Here is a 23,274-nt window from a genome sequence, read left to right as displayed (position 1 = left end):
CTGGCTCTCAATAGCAGCCGGATCGGGCCCATCATCGCGTCAATATATTTTGCGAGAAAGTTAAGAGGCTTGATACGTGGCTTTGTACATGTACCCCGATTTGCAAAGTGTGTGATCCGAGAGGAGCCGGATAGTTCTTTTCTAGGGCATTCTTTAAAGCTTTTAGCTGGGATTTTCAAAGGAGCCTATGTGATTTGAGCACTTAGCACCGACTGAATTTCAATGAAATGTCAGCACCTAACTCCATTAGGCACCACTGAACATCGCAGCTTTTATTCTCAACCTTCAAACCCCATCAATTTACAATGTATCTCAATTTTCCTTTCTTCTAATAGGCGAAAGCAAAACTTGAATTTCTCCGCCCCAGCCATACCACCCCCAAAAAATCCACCTTTGCCTGGTCCAGGGCAGTATGAAATAGTGGACTACGAAGGCCCACCAAAGCATTACATCTCTAGTGCTGTATTTGTCTCAAACACGGGACGGTGGAGAGGGGACACATCTCAGCAAGGGATACCTGGGCCAGGTAAAAATAAAAATATTGATAAATACTTTGTATTTACATAGAGCTCAAAGCACTTTCCATAGCTGATTAAGCAGTGTTATCTACCTTTTTACAGATAGGGAAACTGAGGCACTGAAAAGCTAAGGATCAGATGTACAATGGTATCTAGGCACCTAAAGATGCAGACAGGTGCCTTAGTGGAATTTACTGAAATGCCTAAGTGAGTTGGGCACCTAACCTACTTAGGCGCTGATATTAAACCCCATTAGGCACCTATCTGCATCTTTAGGCACCTAATTACTTTTGTAAACATGGGGCTAAGTGAGTTGTCCAAGGTTACACCGAGAGTCAGTATCAGAACTGGGAATAGAACCTAAGTCTCCTGACTCCCAGCCCTGTGGTCGGACCATTAGACGATGTGTTTAAACTATTTTGAGAAAAGCATAAATGTTTGCACTGCAATTGCCATTCAAGTATCACCAACTGTCAGCATGTTTGACAAACAGCTTATGGGAGTTATGTTTGTATTTGGAAAACTACCGTTCAGCTCTTGTTATTACAACCAAAGTTTTACCTGCGCTGCCGTAAAGCCCTGTGTGGGTGGGGTGGGAGGAAGCAGTTAGAGGAGAAGGAAGAAAACTGACTCATGAAACTGCAAAGTGTTTGCAAAGTCCAAGAGGAAAGCGACCTTACAGGGCATCATAGCCCTGAATCTCCTCTGCCTCATGCCACCTTAACACTGGTCTAACTCTGACACTGGTATAACTCCACTGAGTCCAGGGCAGTTGCTCCTGATTTACATCAGCATATGTGGGAGACGAAGCAGGTCCCATAATTGTATCCAGAAAATGCTTGCAGAAGATCGAAGGAGGGACCTACTCACAGAGACTCATGTGTTAAATGTACTAACATTTCCATGAGTATGATATGCTTTGTTCTAATTACCTACCAGTATATCCAGTGTGCATGTAGAAAGCTAGATTGTGTAGTCCTTACTCATACACACAGTCCCATTGTAGCCAAACGACCCGCTCACCTCACTAGGTGCTCAGCAGCGTAGGGGATCCAGATCTGGCCCTTTTGATGGTAAGATTGCTAACATACAGGGGACAAACGAAGGGCCAGATTCTGCCACCATTTCCGGACGTTGAGTAGTTCCTTACTCTGCAAGTATTGGCGTGCGTGTGGAGTAGGGAACTGCTGAGGGTGAGCAAGGCTGGTGGAATCTGGCCCCGAGTGCCCTTTGTGCAATTAATAATTGCCATGAGTAACACTATTTTCATATAGTGAGTAAGTTAGGTGTATTCGAGAAAAGAAACAATACAAGAAACATGACCCTAAGTCCCTCTGACAGATGAATGCCTGGTTTGGAAAGCAGACAATAGCAATTTTGCTATTATTTACAGTATATGATTTTATTCATCTGTAGAATTTATACATCCACAGAGTGCTGGGGAATGTCATACCAGGCTAAAACAGTGCCATCATTTCCCCCGGGGGTCTTGTGGCAGCAGAAACAGCGGGACAGATTCTATTAAAGGATTGCATGATAACCATTGTCCATATTACATTTCAAACGCTGAGCATGCCAAGTGCTTCAGCAAAAATGCTGATGTCCCTAAATACTGGTCTACTTATTAAATGTTGGGCCAGATCCTCAGCTTGTGTAAATTGATGCACCTTAATTAAAGCAAAGATGAAGCAGAGGAAGTGAGTGGGGCTAGAAATACTTTGAACAGAAGGCAGTAAAAGAGTCTAAAGCTTTTCCATCCCATAGTATTAAATTAAAAACCATGCACATGCATTGTTAACTTGTGAAAAGTCAGGACATCTCCCATAATAACAAACCCACTCACCCCTGCCAGCATCCTTTCTGGCATTAGAAAAGATCAAATCCCATTCTTTTTAATCTTTTACCGCTAGCTGTGAAGACAAGAAAGAAACTTCCAGTGGGGCAAAGCTCCCTGCAATGAAATCTAAAGTAGCGTTAGCCCATGTGCACTATTAATATATAATGCAAAATCGCCCAGTACTGTATGACTTACCTGTAACACTACCAATGTGGACACAAGAACAAATGGATATAAACTGGCCATCGGGAAGTTTAGACTTGAAATTAGACGAAGGTTTCTAACCATCAGAGAAGTGAAGTTCTGGAAAAGCCTTCCAAGGGAAGCAGTGGGGGCAAAAGACCTATCTGGCTTCAAGATTAAACTCGATAAGTTTATGGAGGAGATGGTATGATGGGATAACATGATTTTGGCAATTAATTGATCTTTAACTATTCATGGTAAATAGGCCCAATGGCCTGTGATGGGATGTTAGATCGGGTGGGATCTGAGTTACTACAGAGAATTCTTTGCTGGGTATCTGGGTGGTGAATCTTGCCCACATGCTCAGGGTTCAGCTGATCGCTATATTTGGGGTCAGGAAGGAATTTTCCTCTAGGGCAGATTGGAAGAGGCCCTGGGGGTTTTTCGCCTTCCTCTGCAGCATGGGGCACAGGTCACTTGCTGGAGGATTCTCTGCACCTTGAAGTTTTTAAACCATGATTTGAGGACTTAAATAGCTCAGACATAGGTGAGAGATTTATTGCAGGAGTGGGTGGGTGAGATACTGTGGCCTGCATTGTGCAGGAGGTCAGACTAGATGATCATAATGGTCCCTTCTGACCTTAATATCTATGAGTCTATAATACAGATCTGCCGTGCTGTGCATGTACTTTGTAGGGAACAATGACATCAGAATAAGAACAATCTAAACACCACACAATTAAATTCATAGGCTTATATTATTGCAGGAGCCTTATTAAGGGATGGTTGGTCACCAAGTACTTGGTGGCTGGCTTTTAAGATGCCAGATATTTCATACTACTTCCAGGGTTCCTGGTTTCTCATTTAACCTAAAAGCCACCGAGAAAGATACAGTCAATACAAAAAATAATCACGATGAACTTTGGATCCCACTAAATATTAAAGAAAGGTCCAAACGCAGGATCTGAGCCAAACTTTGGAACTAGATCCCAGTGTCATAGCTCAGACCCTTCTCTAATTACAATGAATATTAATACGGGTATTAATGAAAGCACGGCTTGCCCATACCTCTGTAACTTAACAGCATATACACGCATATTACCAAAGGCCCAGAAGGCTAAGGCTGCTCGCTTCTATCACACTGAACTGACATGTTGTCATACACATCTGAGTAGATACTCAAGGAGAAAAAAAACATCTTTCTGCCTTCACTAAACCTTTCAACACTATGGGCCACCTTTGGCTGTCTTCACTATCTATCTAAGGTGCTTGTATGGCCCCATTACCATAGTATCTGAGTGCCTTGCATTCCCATTGTATCGATGGGAAACGAAGGCAGAGAGAGCCTGAGGCCCACATCCTTAAAGGTTGATTGAGTTCAGTAGGAGTTAGACACCTAAATACTAATCTGAGCCTAAGTGACTTGGCCAAGGTCATACAAGAAGTCTGTAGCAGAGCAGGGAATTGAACCCTGGTCTCCCAAGACCAGACTAGCATTCTCTCCTTTACTCATGCTGAATATGTCCTTACTCCTCATTGACTTCAATGGCAGAACTAGGTATTTATTCAGCATGAATAAAGGTATAGGAATCTCGCCATATTTATTACCAATTGAAGATGCTCCATGCAGTTAATGAAAAATACAGTCAAGGGTTTATCGCCCTTTCTCTTACCCCTCCCCCTGAGCAAACAAGACACCGTAGTTCCTATATTAGTCAATAATCTGAAATTTGCATTTAGCTCATTTATGTATCTTTCTCGTTATAGGTACTTATCTGCCAGAAGTACCAGGGAAGCAGTCCTTTATGTACAATATTGATAACAAGTGGATTCCAGTACTGTAGGCATCACAGCCCACATATTTTGGAGAAATTCTGCAAAGACTGGACTTCATTCAAAACCAGCAGTACGTCCACTAACGCACGAGCAAGCTATAGTGTCCCCAGCACCCATGTTTTCACTGTCTTTATTGTCTGGCATCTGATACTGGTATTTTGCACATATTGCAAACTGAAAGGTGATTATTAGGCTGAAATTGACTAAGATCTTCCAATTAAGCTGACACTGAACAATTCATGCAAATATTGTTTGATTCTTTTTTACCCTATGGAATTAGTGGTCATGTATCTTTGGCGCTGATCAATTCTGGCCATATATCGGCCAATCACGTGAAACACGGTATACTTGCGGTAATCTATATCTTGCTTTTTATCCCCAGTTGTCTTGGTTGGAACAGTGGTTCACCTGATCCTCCATTTAGGCCTCTGGCTTTTAGAATGCATGTGTGGTGCTGGATTAGGTGCACTCTCTCCCTGTAAACACAAAATAAATCTCTGTGTGTTCTAGTCATGACAATAACACAAATAATAAATAATAATAGCAGCCTGTGTGGAGCAGTCTCAACTAATCAACAACAGCAAAAGGAAGTGGGAGTAGGAACAGCTGTCCAAAACTGAGCATTCAATCAGAGGTTTGGAATTGCACCTGTCTATCTTCACCTGTTTCTCCTCTTACTCACACAGGCATAAATCAGAACAAACTCCACCGAAGTCAATGAAGATTTGCAGATTTACTCCAGCTCAGAGGCTGGCCCCAAAAGGGCCCCATTTGATACCCACATTGCACTGATGTAAATAACTGCATACATGGCAGCGTAAGGGTGAGTCCGCCCCGTACAGTATGCTACCCTAACTGAGTGTCGTGTAAGCTCCATCTTGCCAGCAAAGCCCTGGGCAGTCTGGGATTTTAGGAGATCACACTTCCCATAGCAACAGACAAATTGCGTGTAGAAAAACCTACAGTGACATGAAATTAAACCAAGGAGGGTAGGGAGGGTAAATGAAAGTTACATGGAACTGCAAGATACAAGGAAAAGCAATGAAAGTGACAACACTCTTATTGGCACTCTGCAGAGAAACCCTGGAGTGGGGAGACTGACCTTGTTCCTAGCAGATTGTACAGATAGCGAGATCAGTGGCATTCAGGATTGGGGCACATTGGGAGGGCAATGTGGGGGAAAGCTTGTATTTCTGTGATGTTTCTGCTCTGAGGACAGAGCACTTCAATTTGTCACGCACAGTCAGGTCTTGGCATGTGTAAGTGCGATGCACTTGCAAAATTTGTGCAATGTAAGCAGCACGCCTTCAAAATGAAGAGACAGCTGTGGATGCATTTTTCTGATCTGGAAGTGAGGATAAGTCAAAAACTTTTGAATTAATTGGTTTTTTTTAAGTCAGTAAAAACCAGCCGCCAACTGGACCTAGCAGGATATTGCTTCAGTGGAAGCTTCTCTCATTCATCATCATGAACTCCTGGCAAACACAAGTGGGCTCACACTTTCACATGACCTTTATCCACCCTCAGGACTTGCTGCCCCAGAGCCTCTTCGGTAGCACTTTAACCTTCTGAAGGTGCTGGTGGGCTCCGGGTGACCAGTCAAGAATGCTCTTGCATGCTTATGCGCTGTGCTTCACACACGCTGTACGGCAACTCGCCTTTGCTGGAAGGGATGAACCGATACTGAGCACGCCAGCAATGTCAGCAAAACACCCACCCTAGGCAGGGCGGGGGAGGGCGGAGGGGCTGGGGTTGCTCTCACAAGGATGTGAATCAGCTTGGCATTTGCTGAAATCAGTGGAGTTTCCTTGATATAAAGTGGGTGTGAGATCAGGATGAAGGCAGGGTCACATTTTGCTTGCCTCAAAATAGGCTTCTGATCCTCCGCTGCCCAACACCTTGTGTGGCCACTTAGACCAGTGCAAAGCGAGCGTGAAACGTGCCCCGCTCGGACTGGTGGAGCTTTGTGCTGCACTAGTGCAAAGGGCTGCAGCAGCTCCAGAGGCAACAATTCCCGCCTGGCAAAACTCCGGGCCAGAGTCTCAGCTGGTGCAAAGTGGCACAACTTTGGTTGTAGATAACCTAAAATTGCTTGTGACCTTATTCTGCTCTCTCACTGGTGAAAAGCACAAGGAACCCCACTAAAGTCCATGGAATTGCACTGGTGTGAAGAAGAGACTCAGACTCCAAGGGCAGATTAATCCCTGATATAACTGCATTACTTCAAAAAAGAAAAGGAGTACTTGTGGCACCTTAGAGACTAACCAATTTATTTGAGCATGAGCTTTCGTGAGCTCCGATGAAGTGAGCTGTAGCTCACGAAAGCTCATGCTCAAATAAATTGGTTAGTCTCTAAGATGCCACAAGTCCTTCTTTTCTTTTTGCGAATACAGACTAACACGGCTGTTACTCTGAAACCTGCATTACTTCAATGGATTTACATCAGGGGTAAATTTGGCGCCTAGTCTCAATCCACCTGCCATAGGCATGGGCATAGCTGTTACAGATGAACCACTTCCCTCCGTTCTCTGCCCCTCTCCCACTGAAACATGGCTCTAACCTTTCCTCTGTGCCATCCTGACTGCAGGGGGACACCTCAATGTGCCCATTATCCAGTCACGGAGCTGGGTGGGAATATTGGCAATAAGGAAACACGATACACTCAGAGGGTGGGCAAAACGATTTTCCAGCCGAGCAACTGTCTCACCGAGAGATTTGTGATACAGAAACCTCGCAACATGACGGGAGGGAAATAGAACCATGCGTTTTTCTTGCAGCCTCCAGAAATCTGTACTGCACCTCTCAGCCCATCCCCTAGCCTGATCAAGCAACTTCTCTGCAGGCGCCGAAAACTCTGACCCCCCCCTTCCACTGCCTCTGCTCCCCTGATCTGTGCATGGGTATATCCCCACCCCTCCAGTGGGCGATGGCAGCTATTGAGAATGCACCTGAACTCCGTAGGAGAGTCACGTCGCCAACAGAATTGGAAGGAAAACGGTAACCACGGAACTAGAATTAGTGCAGGAGAGTCAGTACTTGAGGCTCTTTCATGGCCACAGGAAAGGTTCGTTGAGAACCAGCATTACCACGGACAATCTCTGACCCAGGGAGCACGGCGCGCTCCAGCACCTGGCTGTGCCTTTTCCACGGTCCTGCCTGTTGTTGTTACTGATTAGCTGCATTCCGGTGCCACCTGAGTCAGGGTAGAGCCGTCGTCTACCCTGACCAACCAACAGGCCAAATTAATCCCTGGGATAATGGAACCAATAATCTGAGAGTTCACGGCCTCCTCCCCCGCACACACACACTCCTGCCTAGCCCAGTGTGTGTGTGTGCGCCTGCCCCAGCCCCCAGCTCCCCAAACTGCCAGAAGCTTAGTGGAAACCGATTGGGCATTTACTTTTTTTTCAATGCTTAGTTCTTCTATGGCACTTTCCAGCTATGGGGCCTCACAGCTGTTTCCAAAGGCGGGATTAATGCTCAGTCCCACTTTACAGATGGGGAAACTGAGGCAACTAAACCAGGAAGTGACTTGCCCAAGGTCATGTGGTGAGCTATGGGCAGAGCCAGGCTGTGACGAAGCAGGACTGTTCTTAATGTTTCCTCTGAATAGTGTGGGGGTGCCTCCATTTCCCCTATGCAGTTCTTAAGTATCTAGGTGGTGGGATAAGGGTGTATGATCGTTGCAGAGCCCTAGAGGGCAGGTGTGTGCAGTGTCTGGACACAGAGAATGGCCAACACCCTGTTTCCTGGCAACTGATGGCCTGGGCCCTTCCCCCCTGCAAGGTGAGAGCTAAAGGGTTGGAGAACAAAGGAGTCAGGTGCCCTCCTGGCTCGGGAAAGGGACAAAGCCCAGAGGAGGAGGGGCTGGAGAGAGTTTCAGTTTTGGGGCTGGCTGGGGACATGGAGTGAAGTGCAGACGTGGTTGTCTGGCTCACTGCCTCCCAAAATGGACCCGGCTGAGGGGTCCTGTTCTCTGCACCTACAAGCTCTGTTTTAGACCATGTTCCTGTCATCTAATAAACCTCTGTTTCACTGGCTGGCTGAGAGTCACATCTGAGTGCGAAGTTGGGGTGCAGGACCCTCTGGCTTCCCCAGGACCCGGCCTGGGCGGACTCGCTGTGGGAAGCGCATGGAGGGGCAGAGGATGCTGAATGCTCCGAGGTCAGACCCAGGAAGGTGGAAGCTGTGTGAGCTGTGTGTCCTGAAGACAGTCTGCTCACAGAAAGGAGACTTCCCCAGAGTCCTGTCTGGCTTCATGGGGAGCAGTTCCAGAGCACCGCCCGGGGACGCCATGACAAGTGGTGGCAGCGGTGGGATGTACTGCACCCCACGGATGGTGCTTCCTGCAGTAAGTGACTGGGGAGCAGTAAAACGAAGGGGGATTGACAAGCACCAGGCGTGCTGAAGGCTCAGAGAGGAGCAGTTTCGGGGGATGGTTAACCCCTGGGAGTGTGTGACCAGCGAGGAGGACTGTGCAGTAATGGGGTCCCCCTGGGGACTGCGGTGAGCAGTCTCAGGGGCGGAGGAGCCTGCGGCTTGGCCCTAGGAGAGAGAAGGACTTTTGCGGTAACAGGGTTCCCCTGGGGATTGCAGCGAGCAGTCCAAGGGGCGGAGGAGTCTGCAGCTCGACCCTGGCAAAGAGGTGGTGACCTCAAGAAGGGCTGGCACACTAGGGGTTCTCCCTGGAAACCATGGGGAGCTAAGAGCGCACAGGCCTGAGTGTCCACAACAACTTGGGAACAGCGGAGTCATAGAACCCAGGAGTCCTGACTCCCTGTCTCGTAACCAGGATCCACAGAAAGACGTAGCAGAGCTTTAGGAACCTGGTAGATGGGCTAGGGAGGATTTATTCAAGACTCCTCCAGATCCCCCCTTGTGCCCCTCTTTTCCCACCACTCATCTGCTTCCCCCTCATGCCTCTCCACCCCCTTTTGTGCTCCGCTCCTGACTACATGGGAAAGGAGGGGGCTGGAAATTACCAAAAAGCAGTTTTTGAACGAGAGGCAGGGCTGATCCTACCACTCGAATGGCACCCAACTCCTACAGGATCCCTTGTGGCCAGCTCATCCTCTTCTCCAGCTGGGCCCCACCCCAGTGGGCCCACTTGCAGCTGCAGGGCGCCTCCCCTCCACTCCCACAGAGGCAGGGACAGTGCCAAGAGCCTCATTCGCCCCATCCAGGAGTGGCAGCAGGGGATCCCCTCACCCTCCATGTCTGGAGCAGCAGCAGTGCCCCTCGTGCCCCTGTTGGCAGAGGCCCTTCAGTACTTACCTCAGCAGCTGGAATGTAGGCTGGTTGGGCCTGCTACTTACTCCTGATGCACACTGAGCCCTCTGCGGAAATGGTGGCAGGGAGTCTTGGAGTTAACACCCCATTGAGATGCACATGGCCAACTCACGTTCCAGGCTCTCAGGAGACTCAGGTAGACTTGCTGCCCGGGTTACACTTGGGCCATGTTTTCACACTTTCCTTCCAAGTCACAAGTACTAGACATTTATGTCTTTTTTTAAAATTAATGCTGAGATTCTGATACAATAATCAGACTCCAGGAGCTGAGGCCCTGGCCATGGGCCTATGACTTCATCTGACACAGGAAGACCCTACTGAGGGAGGGCTGTTGTCTGAGGATGGAAGACCATGGAGCCTTGTGAGGGTTGGGGGGAGGAAGATAGTGGAATTATCCCTAGCAGGAAATAAGTAGGGCTGATGCCTCAGTTTCCCAATGCATAGAATGGAGATAATCCCCCCATTCGACCCCAGGGGTGTGTGAGGGTTACTGAATGGTTCTAAGCACCTTTTCAGCTCCGTCCAGGAGCTGTGTGTTAATTCTGTAACACAGACTTGGAGGGAGACCCATGGGTTGCAGGAAGGATGAGTTTGGAGGAGACACCCGGAAGTCAGTCTGTGGCCATATGGCTAGAATGCTGGCTGCAGACTCTCTGTGAACTGTCCTCTTCATAAAGAACCAGTTTAGTTTTACAAGCCTGGAGTCTTCATGTTATTACCCAGCACGTGTCACATGAAACAACTTTCAATCCTTTCTCTGCCTCCCTCCCGCTTTCCCAATGGGTCCTACCTATTCCTCCCAAAGCCCCACCGAGTTTGGCAAGAACACTTCCACTTTCCATCTCTGAACCTTTATTACTATGGAATATACAAAAAACCCAACACGGTTATAAAAACGAGTTCACGGGGAAATGTGAAGCAGCCCGGTTTTGAAATGCTCTGTGTCCTGGTGCTGGGTCAAATATAAAACGAGGCATATTTATACATATACAAAATATAAAAGGAAGGGTACATTAGAAATGTATAAAACAAATGGCTGACGAGTAGTATTTACATCCGGGGTGAGGTGGAGGGGCCGTGCCCAGAGCCAGCAGCATCTGTTTAGCAGCCACATTTAAATGCATCTGAGAAAGTCTCTTTGGAGCCAGGAGCTGCCAGCTTGGATGAGCCCGGGTTGGGTGCTGTTTGAAGGTTCTGCATGATTGATGGTTTAGTAGAAAGCTGATGCCTGTGGTCGATTCAGCAGCAGGCCAAGACAAAGGGTGAACAAAAGTATTCGTTGTCTATGTGTAGGCTGCCATTGGACAGCCATGTTAGCAGATCTGCTATTCCAACTGTGAAACAGACGCTCCGACCTATTGCCTGGGGGGAAGAAAATACAAAATACAAATAATAATAATAATAATAATAATAATAAATTCAACCAAGAGAAGTTCCACGTTCACACGGAGAATGGATTGTCCAAGCACTTCTCAGAACCAGCGTCACCACGCTGAGTGTCTCCCCCTGCCCAGGGGAATGTGTTCAAGTAAAGGCAATGAGGCATGCTGTGAGGTTGTGTTCCGTTTGGATCCAACATGCCGGCTTCAGGAGAGAAGTCCCAGCATAAGTGCAGCCCTGGGCTCCTTATAGCTCCTTGAGGATGATCTGGATTTTGTCCTCTGCTTCCGCTATGTCCAGTAAAAAAGCCATGTGGTTGCTGTAGTGCTGAATGATGTTGTTATCCATGTTCACCAAGATGCTAGGAGAGGAGAGAGATTGGATTAGGGGAGCATATTTCAGTCACTTCGGCTGCAGAGCAGTGGGAACTGGGACATCCTGAATTCTCGTCCTGCCTTTCCCACTAACTTGCCATGTGGCCTTGCGCAAGTCCTAGCACTGCACTGTGCCTCAGTTTCCACACAGGTGAAATAATAGGACTGACCTACCTGGGCCACAGAGGTGTGGGGAGGATCAAATAGTCCTTTATAAAGTGCTTTGAACATGCAAAGCTCTATACAAACAGTATGTGTTCTTGTTACTAACCAGTTTGTAATCAGACCCGTATTGTGACAAATTGGTTCCTTTCTGGGGCTCAGCGGTAAGCGTCGGGTGGCTCATTTCCACTTGGGAAGCCAGCTTGCTCATTTAACTACAGCAGCAGGCAAGCTGGGAAGGCACACACAGAATATGGCATTGTCCACTTTATCCTACCCCAGGCTTCACGGCATTGCCGAGTTGGGCTGCAATACGGAGGAGTGACCGGGAGAGTCTTTTCCACTTACAACCACCAAGATCCCTGTGCAGAATGTAAGCGCTGCTGTATGCCCGTTCTCCCAGAGAGGCAGAGGCAGATTAAGGTTTTGTGGGGCCCTGGGCCACAGCAAGTGGGAGCCCCTCCCCATCCCTTCTGCCTGAATTCCTCCTGCCCCTCCCCCCCGTGCTCCTGCCGGGGGGAAAAGGGGTCGGGGCACAGGGGCTTCCCCCTCCCACCCCAGCGCTCCTCTTGGGGAGCATGGTTGGGGCCCCTCCCCTGCTCTCCAGCAGGAGCACCAGGCAGGCAGAGTGTGGCAAGCCCCTGCAGCCCAACCCCAGGGTCCCCAGCAGGAGCGCTAGATGGGCGGAGTGGCCCAGTGGCTAATCTGCAACTGCAGAGAAGAACACATGCAGCCTGAATATATAGCATCAGCAGGAGAGCCGGCACTCCAAATTCTTGGCTCCTTCCAAGGGGCTACATCTTTCCTGGCGGCAGACTGGTTACAACTTCAGTGACAGTCATAAAATCAACTGCTTGGAACCAGAAATTATAAAGGGCAGGGGGAGAAGCATTTCAACAGCTGATTTAAAGCCAAGGCCATGGCTCCCCGTCATACCAGAGTTCCTCATTAAAATATAATTGATGTCACAGGGCCTCACACAGCTACGTTCCCATAAATCACAGGAGGAGCTTGTAACCGTTCGGAAGGGGCAAAGAGAACAAACCGTCTTTCATTGCACAGAGCACGTTCCCTCCAGGTCTCTACTGGGATCATTAATGGGGCAATAGCATTAACTGTGCAATACTCAGAAATAAGAGGCTTCAGTTTCCAGCAAATCTAGTAATTTGTCAGGCACAGAGGACAGGCCAGACCCTCAGGGGGTGTAAATCGTCAAAGTCCCTTGGCAGTCAATGGAGATACATCAGTTGACAGCACCAGAGCATCTGGCCCATCCATTCTACGACAGTGCAGACTCCAAGGAATGTCAGATTGCCTTTGAAACAGGAAGTGCATCAAGCAGGCGAAGGGGCAAGTTTTGCCTTTTCATTCAGATTTGTTAATTACTTGCTTTAGAACTGTGACCGGTGCTCAATAATTTGCTCTTCTCTGCACTTTTCAGAAGATCTCAAAATGCTTTATAAGCAGGTTGATTTCCTATATCTAGGGTCTTTCAGTGGAGGGCATTAAACATGACCCATGGGCAAACTGAGGCACAAAGTAACTTGTCCAGAGCCATGTAGCTGTTACACAAACACAACAAGGAGGCCCCAGCCTCTTTGGCAATGAACATGGGAGAGGACAGAGATCCAGAGGCTGTAGGGGCAGATAGAAAGGTGAGTGGATGGGCAGGGGCAGAAACAAAACCGTCATGGAGTAGGATGACAATCTACCCAGCTGCCAAAATCCCCCAACCCTCCTCTTAGATTCTTCAATTGCTTGTCCACTTTTGTACTAGGAGTTCTGCTTTGTAAGCCGACTCCAGTCATCCCAGATGTAGACAGCTGCATGCTGCTTTAAACACAGAGTGGAAGTCTAGGGCTGTGTCACACAGGTGTGTCCCACGCTGCTGCCTTACGCAACCGAAAACCAAGATGACTTTAAATGACAAATGAAGCCTCTCCAAAAAGTCTTTCATATTTCATCCACCTACAGCTGGGAAAGGCACCCAGTCTGGAGGCGACTTGTCCCACCCAGGCTTATTTCAGCTTTGAAAGTGCTACCCACTGATAAGAGTGGGTGAACACGCCAATTCGGACTCAGAAAAGAGGCAAGTGTGTGCAGTTGTTAGAGCAGGGGGCCAGGGAGACTATTCCCAGCTCTGCCACCAACTTCCTGTGTGACACTGACCAAATCACTGCATCAGCTCAGTTTCCCCATCTGTAGAATGGGGACGCTACCTGCCTACATCAGGCATTTAGCAACCCTCTGGTGAAAGGTCCACTATAGATGCTGAGTAACATTAAAACTATTAACTGAATCGAACCTTCATCTAGGTCTGAATCAGACACAAGCTTTATGGGAGACTGGGAAAATTTAGGTCAACTTTCTTCATGCTGCTCTGCACTTTTGACCAACATGGAAGGAGAATCTTTGGACACAAAGTTACACGAGTTCTCTCCAATTCATCCTAGACACAAGGCAGTTGGAGTCACACGAACCTCATGCTATTGGGTTTCCAGTCCGATTTCTCAATCAAAAAGACTCAGGTAAGTCCTGAAGAGAAATCCAGGTAAATCAAGGTTGTTCCACTGAGCCACATTGGTTTATACCAGCTGAGGCCCACAAAGTAAACGCCAAGGAAAAAGAGAATTGCTTAGGGTGAAGCAATAGGATGAAATCGTGCAAAAGGAAAATTAAGGCTAGGAGAGCAGGAAACATTTCACAATATCCTAAGATCTAATAGATTGTAGCAGAGTTTGCATCTGAGTAAGATATTTGCTCAACAATAACTGGTGGCAATGAGTTCCAAAGGTTAATTACAAGTTGGATATGATGGTATTTCATTTGATCTGCTTTACATGTGTTGCCTTTTAATTTCCTTGTTCCTCTGATTTGGGCAGGGATAAGAACCCCTGGCTGATTCTATCTCCCAAGCATTCATTACTTCATATCAGATATAGTAACAAACAAAAATCAAGTTATAGGTGGTTCCCGCAACCAGACAGGACCCTTTCTTCCCCAGCCTCACAGGAACTTATCTGCGTAGGGGACTCAGATTCACACAGCCTGGTAGCGTAGTCAGTTCTGACCCAAGATACAGTAACAGCGTAGTTACCATCTGATGGCTGGTTGGAGCCCACATCACAAGAGGCATCCCCGAGGTCAGTCTCAGCAGAGAGGCCATTGATGGTATGAACAGGGGATGAGCTACCCTGGTTTTCAGAGGGAGCTCCTTCATGTCAGGGCTGAGGAGGGCAGATGTGTGTGTGTGGGGGGGGAGACTAGCACTGCTGCTGCCCATGCTATCTTGGTCTTTGGATAGAAGATGCCAACCTCCAGGGCTGTCAAGCTGACACTTAAGGCCTTGATTCAGGAACAGGCTCAGGTTCCTTCCTAACTCTAAGCATGTGACCAGTCCCAGTCAGGGCTACTCGTCTGCTGAAAGCTACACACATATTGAAGCACCTTCCTGCCCCTGGGCCTTGAGCCGTGGGATGGGATTTTCTGACGCCCGCGGGGCTTGTTGCTCTGTTCCCACTGACCTCAATATCAAACTGCCAGGCAGACACCAGTGCCGAGTGTGTTAGAAGACCCACCCGGGAAGCCCACTTCACTCAGACCTCCTCACACCGACCTCAGCAGAACGGGACAGCAGCAAGAGTCACTTTAACCTACCCCCGGCACACGCTAGCCGCTGCCAACATTCTGGGCCGGTTTCTTCCGCCTTGTTAGACGCTTGTCAGGAGCCCCGTCACCAAAACCACCTAATGCACAAACTGGCGTCAATCTAATTCTCCTGTCTCCCTCGGCGCTAAAACCTGGCCCTGTGCCAGTAAAAACAATTCATTCATTTTCCAGGCAGTCCCTGGTGCTTGCAAGGTGCGATCACAGCTGTGTGTGCGTGGAGGACTCGCTGTCTAGATTTACGAAAATAAGCCTGGCAGTGGATGAGTCTTTCCTCATTCATTGGGGGAAGGGAGTGGTTCAGAGTTATTTATTTCAGAACTCGTTCTGGAAAATAGCAATTAGCTCGTTCTCAGGGATGCACCCCTCCACTGAAATCAATGGGCCAGATCCCCAGTTGGTGTAAACCCATGTCGCTCCATTAAAGTCAACAGAGCTATGCCATTTTACACCAGTGGAGGATCCTGCCCATTGCCAATAGGGATCAAGCCCTGAAGGGTTTTTCACATGTGATTAACACTTCCTCAATTGTACAAGAGACGCCAGCTATAACTCGGTGTCTCTGACTGCTAGGAAAACAGAGAGCAGGAGCTGGCTTTATCTGCACATATCTCAGCATGCTGGAGTAACAAGGCCTGTTTAAAGAGTGTTTCAGCTAATGCCCCAGAGCTGCGCAGGATCCGCAAAGAAGCTATGTTCAGCAAGTGCCATATTGCCCTGCAAACTCTCAACAAAGCAAAACTCTCCCCCCCACCAGCATCTTGGGGGCAGTCACAGGTTACCTTAGAAAGAGAATTTCCAAAGCAGCAGCTTTGGGGCTGAACCGGGAACGGAAAGGAGAGCAGCAGTAGGCATGCTCAGGCAGATCACTGACTGGGGTTTTGATTCACCTTCAGTGAGGTCCTCCAAGAATCACTTACAGTCTAAACTAAGAAAAGGCTGATTCCCAGAAGCCCTTTCCCCAGGCTCCCCCAACCTTGCCTAAGCACAAGCTCTTCCACGTAGGTGAGACATGTTTGTCATCGGGGGGTGTTCCCTGTCAGGTCTGATTACACCTCAAAATCACACTTTGCACATGGTTTGGTTACAAAACAACCCAATCTCCCACCTGCGGCGCCAGCTCCAATCTTCAACTTTTTTCTCTGGGGTCACTTAGCAAAGAAAGCAAGATGCTGTACAATAACTTCAGGTGAAATTCTTGATCTCTTTCCAGGCAAAGGATCACCTCGTGGCTAGGAGGGATCCTTCAACTTCAACAATCAAAGCCTCCCTTTCAGACAATGGCAGCTTAACAAAGCTATTTGCTCCGTCTCTGAGGAGGGCATTGCTATTATTTGCTGTTCGTTGCTCCCAAGTTATAATTACAACAATACACAATAATGTCAAGCTGCGGCTTGGTGGCCCAGGACCAGGGTTTTCCAGACACAACAAGCACCTCAGAGGTGGGTAGGGCACAATGAAAGTGCACTCGACGTAGTCTTTGTCTGGCAACATGAGCCCTTTGACAGAAGATTAGTGAGAGTCCTGCTGCATGGCAAACCTGTTCTCATGAGCTTTATTACAGTATCAAATGATCAGCTGAGAACAAGCTGACAGTCCTGCATACCCCTCAAAGTGTCTATTCCCATAAGAGCTGCCACAGTGGGTCACCCATTGTCCATCTTGCCCAGCATTGTGTCTCCAACAGTGGCTCATACCTGAGCTTCAGGGGGAGCGTACAGAGCAGGGTAGTTATGGAGTGAGCCACCCTTGTCTTCCACTCCCAATTTCTGGTTGTCAGGCTGAGGGACACCAAGAGCACGGGGTGACATCCCTGACCATCTTGGCTGATAGCCATTGATAGACCTGTCTGCCATGAACATATCCAGTTCTTTTTTCAACCCAAATAATTGTTTGGCTTTTACAGCATCCCCTGGCAATGGCCAGTTGTGCGTTGTGTGAAAAATCCTCCCATCACTTTGTAGGGCAGGGTAGGCACAGAGCTGTCCTTGAAGTTAATCTCCCACACTGCCATGGCAGGATGTGCAGACATCACCATGATGACAGTTTTACTCTTCTGAAGTCATTGAAGGAAACTCTTGGACAACTCAACCCTGGGAGCTAAAAGGCCACTGGCTTGTTTCCAGGAAGTCATTAAGGAGCCATCTGTAACAGCTAACAGGCAAAGGTGTGAATCAAAAGTACCAGAGTAAAATACTGTCCAACATGGACATTGACTAAAGCTGCCTTCACAAACCCTGTGTGGTTATCAAAGGCAGACTCTAAGAGGACTTTCCCAGTCTCATTCATTCCAGTGTTAGTGGAGATGGAGCCCAAAGTTCTCAGAGACCTCTTGGAAATTTTTTACATCATCCCTGAATTTTTATTTTCCATTGAATTCCATATTGGATTGGCAGATCATCAGCTGGTGAGAATTTGCATAGCTCCATTCATGTCAATGCAGTGACACCAGTTTACACCAGCTGATGATCTTGCCCAATGTACCTTAACCATGATCTGGAGGGACCACCTATAGGGGAGAGAAGGGAATTCAGTCTAGGGGTTAGTCAATCCTTGGGACTATCAACACTGGGAGCCAGCTAGTACCTACAGAGGTGGTGCTTTGTGATGTGAACATGCTGGAACCAGGTGAGACTCACCCCCTCTGACTCATTTCACATGAGCCACCAAACCACCAACAGATGGTAACAGCCTTCATTACCACTGACTTAGCTCAGGCTTGGAAGGTTGCTCTAGACAGGGCCTGTTGTCCCTAGCACATCAAACCAATGCATCAAAGAACAACACGTTTTCATAGTGTTGCTTTCAGCAGGAGATACAAATCCTTTTCTTAATCAAGGCAGGAATGTATGTCTAAATCCATGTTAACGTTCATTCTGTCAGGGGCATCTATAAATTCAGGGTGCGTGTTCATATGTAGGGTCTGGCCATCACCTACCGGAGTCCAGGAAGGACTCCCATGGCTGTGGATCACTCCAGTAGTGAATGATGGCTGATGAGTTGGCAAAACTGGGAGAGGAGGTGCCCTGTTTGTACCTAACCCTTGTGAAGAGTCAGTGGAACACAATGCAAAGCTTTCTAACCCTGCTGTTTTCTCTGCAGCCCAATAGGCTAGTCAGACTCCACACTGGCCAGTCCTGATCCGGGCAAGGCCTGATGCCAGTTATGCACACTAGTTGTGAGAAGCAAACATTTGTCCCTCACAGATTGAGATAAGATAAATTCACTCTAAGCTCAGGCTTTCACTCTGAGAGATCCTCCATTAAACCACCCAGCCAACTCCCCCTCACACACACCCTTCCCGAGGAGACTTCCCCACTCAAAATAAAGTTAGTACAAACAAACGTTATCCCAAATCTTTAAAGGGCAGAAAGAATTCTGTGTTTTACATGCTCCAAATGGCACAGACCTCACATAGCTTTGGTATTTATTATCTTGTTAAAATACGGTTTCATTCCGTGGCAGGGCACCAAAGGGTACAAAGATCCTAGGCGCCCAGTGCAAATGCAGATCAGAGATTTGCTTACCCGCGTTTGCATTTTTTATAGACTTTATAGATGCTTTCTTCAGGCAGCCCATATTTTTCTGAAATCTGCAGGAGAAAACGTGACACTTTATAATCTTTTTTTTTTTTTGCACATTCAAAATGAAATTCCAGCAGATAAAATAAAAGGGATCTTTGCCTTTGGGTCACTCCTCACTGGAGGAATTCCCCCCGCCGCCTCCTTATAAAAAAACGCTAGAGCAATGATCGACCACACTGCGGCTTACACTGGGGTTACTACAGTAACCTGGCCTTTTGCTGATGCTGCACGGTTGAATGGAAATCAGGAGACCTGGGTGTTAACTCCTGGCTCCACCACGGAAGCGGTACGTGACCTTGGGAAGTCACCTCTGTTCCCCTTCCCTTCCTTTCTCCATCTGGTCTGTTTGGGCCCCAGCCCTGCAACTTCATGCGCACAGAGACTAATGCACCTGTGCAAAGCCTCTGCACCTTATAGCTTTTGGTTTAATGCTGCCCATTACCAACAGAAAGTGCATGTCTGACTCCGATAGCCCTGAATCCCTTCCGATCACGATTTTTGCTGAGGTTCTGGGTCAAGCTGCAAAGGCTTCTAGCATCATAAGCACTTTGATGATGCTCTGAGCAGGTTTAGAAATTGAGGGAGAGTTTTACATTCATTCTGCAGCATTTTCTCTGAAGGGTTTTGGCTGCATTGCCAGGGTGAGGAAGCTATAACCTGACATTCTGCAACCTGCCTCTCCTCGGTTTTTAAAAGTTCGCAAAAGCAAAAGGCCCTCCCTCCCCACCCCCACCCAAAGCGCTGCCATAAAGGCACCATTGGATCATTTAGGTTTGTTTGTTTGTTTTATTCCACCCCCCGAAAGAGGAGCTAGGGTTATCGAGGATTCTTCTGATAATCATCACAGAAATATGCCTTGTGTGTTCCTCAAACAGAAAATTCCAACCCAAGGTGGATAACAGGTAGACTTGCCCTGACTTCAGATCCCCCGCAGGCAGAGCCAGGGAACGATGAGGGATGTTTTACAGCTGAAAATATGAAAACACTGTAATAAAAGGAGAATCCCAGAGCTTTTATATTGTGATCTGAACAAAAGCCTGGAGAGAGCTCACCTCTCACGCCACAGCTCTCAACACATCAGATGACTTTTTCACTGGGCTGGAATTCTTAGCACAAGGCCCATGCACCATTTAGATCCTCAAAACAGGGCAGACGGGAGGTAGAAGCGGTGCACCATCCTTGTGCTGAACCCCTGCACAGGGAGTTAATTCTAACACCCGCCTGAGCACAGATTTCCTAGAACACACTGCAGTTTATGTGGCATAGTCATGGCACGAAACTTACAGCATTCCTGAGTCCTTGGAGATCTGGCGTCTTCAACATGAGAGCATCAAATACTTCTTCGGATTCCCTCCGCACATACAACAAGACTGGGACAGACAACAGGCAGCTTTTAAACCACTGGTTGCAGGTGTTTGCAGCACATTTCCAAAGCTTGTAGGATCCCATTTAAATGAAGATCCTGAGTGAGTTGGGCCAAGTGATGAACCACTGGCCAAACGAATTGAATTCCCATCGGGGAGGTTCTGGAAGCTGTTTGGGGCAGGGACCCTCTGTTCTGTGTTTGCCCCGCGCCTAGCAACATGGGGGCCTGGGCTGTGGTTCGGGCTGCTCGGTGCTACGATAATCTCAATAATTACAATACCTCTCTTTGCATCTTCTTCTTTGGCTAGTTTGGAAGGTGAAGGGTCAAACTCATCCGAGAAGGAGGGACAGCTCCGTTTTAATGGCAACCTAAGTAAACACGAGAGGAGACCATCAGGAAGACGTATGACAGAAGCAAACTTTCCAACAGTTAAAGCGGAGGTTCCCATACACCGGTGACAAAATCATTACCGGAGCTGGACTGTGGCCAGGACACCAAGGAGAACACCCCTCTCCTTGAGTGCAACAGGCTCTTCAGTGATCACAAGCGGTGAGGGTTTTACATCCCAGGCAAAAGACATGTAACATCTCGGGATTATTGGGCCCGGTCCAAAAGCTGTTGAAGTTAATGAGGGTCTTTCCACTGACTTTTGGATCAGGCTAAGGTGGGTATCTGAACTTCCCACCTCAGTGATTTTGAAAGCAAGGGTTTCTCTCTCTTTCAGCTTCCTTTACAGCTGCCTCTGCCTTTGGCTACCTTAGCCCTTCCGAGCCTAGTCAGGGATCATTCTGATTTTTAAGCCTGTCGCGTCACCCGATTAGCCCCAATAGCCTTTCGGGGTGGTAAAGGAAACATTACAGCAGTCTTTTTGGGGGGTGGGGCTGTGTGTTATGAGAGGCCGTTCCACACAGTTACATGATAGAAGACTTCAGGCAGATGGTGCACCTGCAGGTAGCTGGTATGTGTGCTAAGCTCAACAGGTATCAAAACAATTATTGGCCCAAAGAGGCGAAAAGATTGATAAGTCCAAAAAAGACGTGTCCTTTCCTACCTGTTAACGTTGTTAGAAGCAGCAGCAGCAGGAAGCACCTTGAATGAAAAGAAAAAAAATTGTTTTAGTTTAAATTTTGTTTTAAAGAGCCCATAATCTGCCCCATGATGGGCTCCCCACTAAGATCCTCATTCTCACCGTCAACATCATGGCCCGATCCTGGCCTTGGCTACAGCCATGCAGCTGAAGGCAGAATATGGCTGTGTAGGGTTCAGGGGAGGGATGTGCATATATGGGGTGAAATCTTGGCTCCATTTAAATCCAGGGAAGTTTTGCCATTGACTTCAGTGGAGCCAAGATTTCAGCCATGGATTCTTAGTTTATCCCCGGCTGCTTGGTCTGGCGGGAAGCTTGGCATCCCTTGTAGAGCAGCATTATCCCCTTTTCAGTGGGAAGGGCCTACCCATCTGCAGGACATTCGGGAGTTTGGGGGCCTGTGAAATGCCTTGTTGGGATGTGCCGTGGGGTGATGCAGTAGCATGACAATGCTGTCATCACTGGAATAGAATAATTCAGCCGGGGATGGAACAACATGGGCTGGTCTCAGGTTTGCAAACCCGGCTGATATTTTTGTTTTAAAGGTTGGATGATTTTTTCCTCTTATACCGTCATTTCCCCCAGGAAACTGTAATTAAAGAACAAACACACATCCACGTCTTTCTGACGAAGTGAAAGCCTGATAGAGTCTCATCCACTGTGATTCCTGTCCCACAGACAACAGTCCAGAATACACATCTTGTCAGAACCAAAAAGAGCTTGAATCTCGCAATCAATTCTGAATCCAGAGCCCATGGTTTCTCAGCAGATTCTGGTGTGGCAGACCAAGTTTTCCCGTTCCCTAGCTTCAACACTGTTGCACCAAAATATCATCCTGTTGCAAGACGACGTGGTGCCGGGACGCCACAATGTTGTCATGGCTGAATTTGCCCATTTGGACAAACTCAGACAGGTGGCAACTCAACTTCTTGAGTGATAGCCTCTGGAGCACTACTGATCACTTGTGAAGCCCAGCTCTTCCCAGCTGGAGGGAGGATCATTGGGAACACAGAAAGAAAAGGAGTACTTGTGGCACCTTAGAGACTAACCAATTTATTCGAGCATAAGCTTTCGTGAGCTACAGCTCACTTCATCAGATGTGAACTGTAGCTCACGAAAGCTTATGCTCGAATAAATTGGTTAGTCTCTAAGGTGCCACAAGTACTCCTGTTCTTTTTGCGAATACAGACTAACACGGCTGCTACTCTGAAACATGGGAACACAGAGAGAGACAGGGGAGAAGCTGAGGGATATCCCACAGGTGGAGGTGTTTTGAATGGAGGAATTTTGCTAGGGGTCATTTTCTGAAAATGCTTTTACTCTTTCCAGCTCAATCCACTGTGCAAATTCGCAGGTAATCCTTATACAGCCCTTCTTGAAAAAAACCTTTTCCTCAAGTTCACCTTTCCCCAAATTAAATCTCCCTTGGCCTTGAAATTGTTAGTTAATAAAATTGACGCTGTGGGTTCTTTTCCTGTACACGATGCAATTAGTGTCTCTAGGACCCACTCCACTGACCCAGCTTTCAAGTTATATGTGTGTGTGTGTCTTCAGGAGATGTTTGTGTGCGTCTGTGTTCGGGGGATGTTTTAACAAGGACTTACCACACCACATCTCTGAAGATTTGAAAAATGGACATTTGGAATAAACAAGACCGGCTCGGTTTCTAAATCCGTCTCCGGCCTGAGGAATGTGATTTCGTTCCCTCGAAAGCCAGACAGCAAACAGCCTTTCAAACCTAAGGGAACAACAGGAAATCTCATTTCAGAAAAGATTTGCCAGTCTGCAGCTTCCTCGCATCAGTGGGAGCTGTCACGTTATGACAGAGATTCATGCACATGCACTGAGAACAAACAGCCCAAAGCTTTAAGAGTTACTCACGTGTTACTCATACAGAGTGCATGAAACACAAGATATTTCTTAATGAGCGGTGAATAAAGCCCTAACTCTCATCCATAGATGGATGAGGTTGGTGTGCAAATTTAGGACAGT

At 47.6% G+C, this 23,274-nt stretch overlaps 2 protein-coding genes across 6 annotated transcripts in view; one reads left to right on the top strand and one right to left on the bottom strand.

The window, feature by feature from the left end:
• The window catches only part of STPG1 (sperm tail PG-rich repeat containing 1), a 49,532-nt gene extending 44,596 nt beyond the window's left edge, over nucleotides 1-4,936 (top strand). For all 5 annotated transcript variants that reach the window (XM_074934471.1, XM_074934472.1, XM_074934470.1 and 2 more), the window contains 2 exons: nucleotides 336-526; nucleotides 4,306-4,936. In XM_074934471.1, coding sequence (XP_074790572.1) covers nucleotides 336-526; nucleotides 4,306-4,382 — 268 coding nt within the window. In that variant the 3' untranslated portion in view covers nucleotides 4,383-4,936. The remainder of the gene's footprint in view (nucleotides 1-335; nucleotides 527-4,305) is intronic.
• A 6,353-nt stretch (nucleotides 4,937-11,289) lies between these two features.
• GRHL3 (grainyhead like transcription factor 3) overlaps nucleotides 11,290-23,274 on the bottom strand; it is a 29,272-nt gene continuing 17,287 nt past the window's right edge. The window contains exons 10-15 of the mRNA XM_074934286.1: nucleotides 22,887-23,020; nucleotides 21,247-21,284; nucleotides 20,475-20,563; nucleotides 20,114-20,199; nucleotides 18,773-18,837; nucleotides 11,290-11,404 (exon numbers count right to left, since the gene is read on the bottom strand). Of these exons, the coding sequence (XP_074790387.1) occupies nucleotides 11,290-11,404; nucleotides 18,773-18,837; nucleotides 20,114-20,199; nucleotides 20,475-20,563; nucleotides 21,247-21,284; nucleotides 22,887-23,020 (527 nt within the window). The remainder of the gene's footprint in view (nucleotides 11,405-18,772; nucleotides 18,838-20,113; nucleotides 20,200-20,474; nucleotides 20,564-21,246; nucleotides 21,285-22,886; nucleotides 23,021-23,274) is intronic.

This window comes from Natator depressus, chromosome 19 (assembly GCF_965152275.1).
Source record: "Natator depressus isolate rNatDep1 chromosome 19, rNatDep2.hap1, whole genome shotgun sequence".
Lineage (NCBI taxonomy): Eukaryota > Metazoa > Chordata > Testudines > Cheloniidae > Natator > Natator depressus.
The sequence above is the reverse complement of the archived record's forward strand: the minus strand, read 5'-3'. Positions and strand labels throughout refer to the sequence as shown.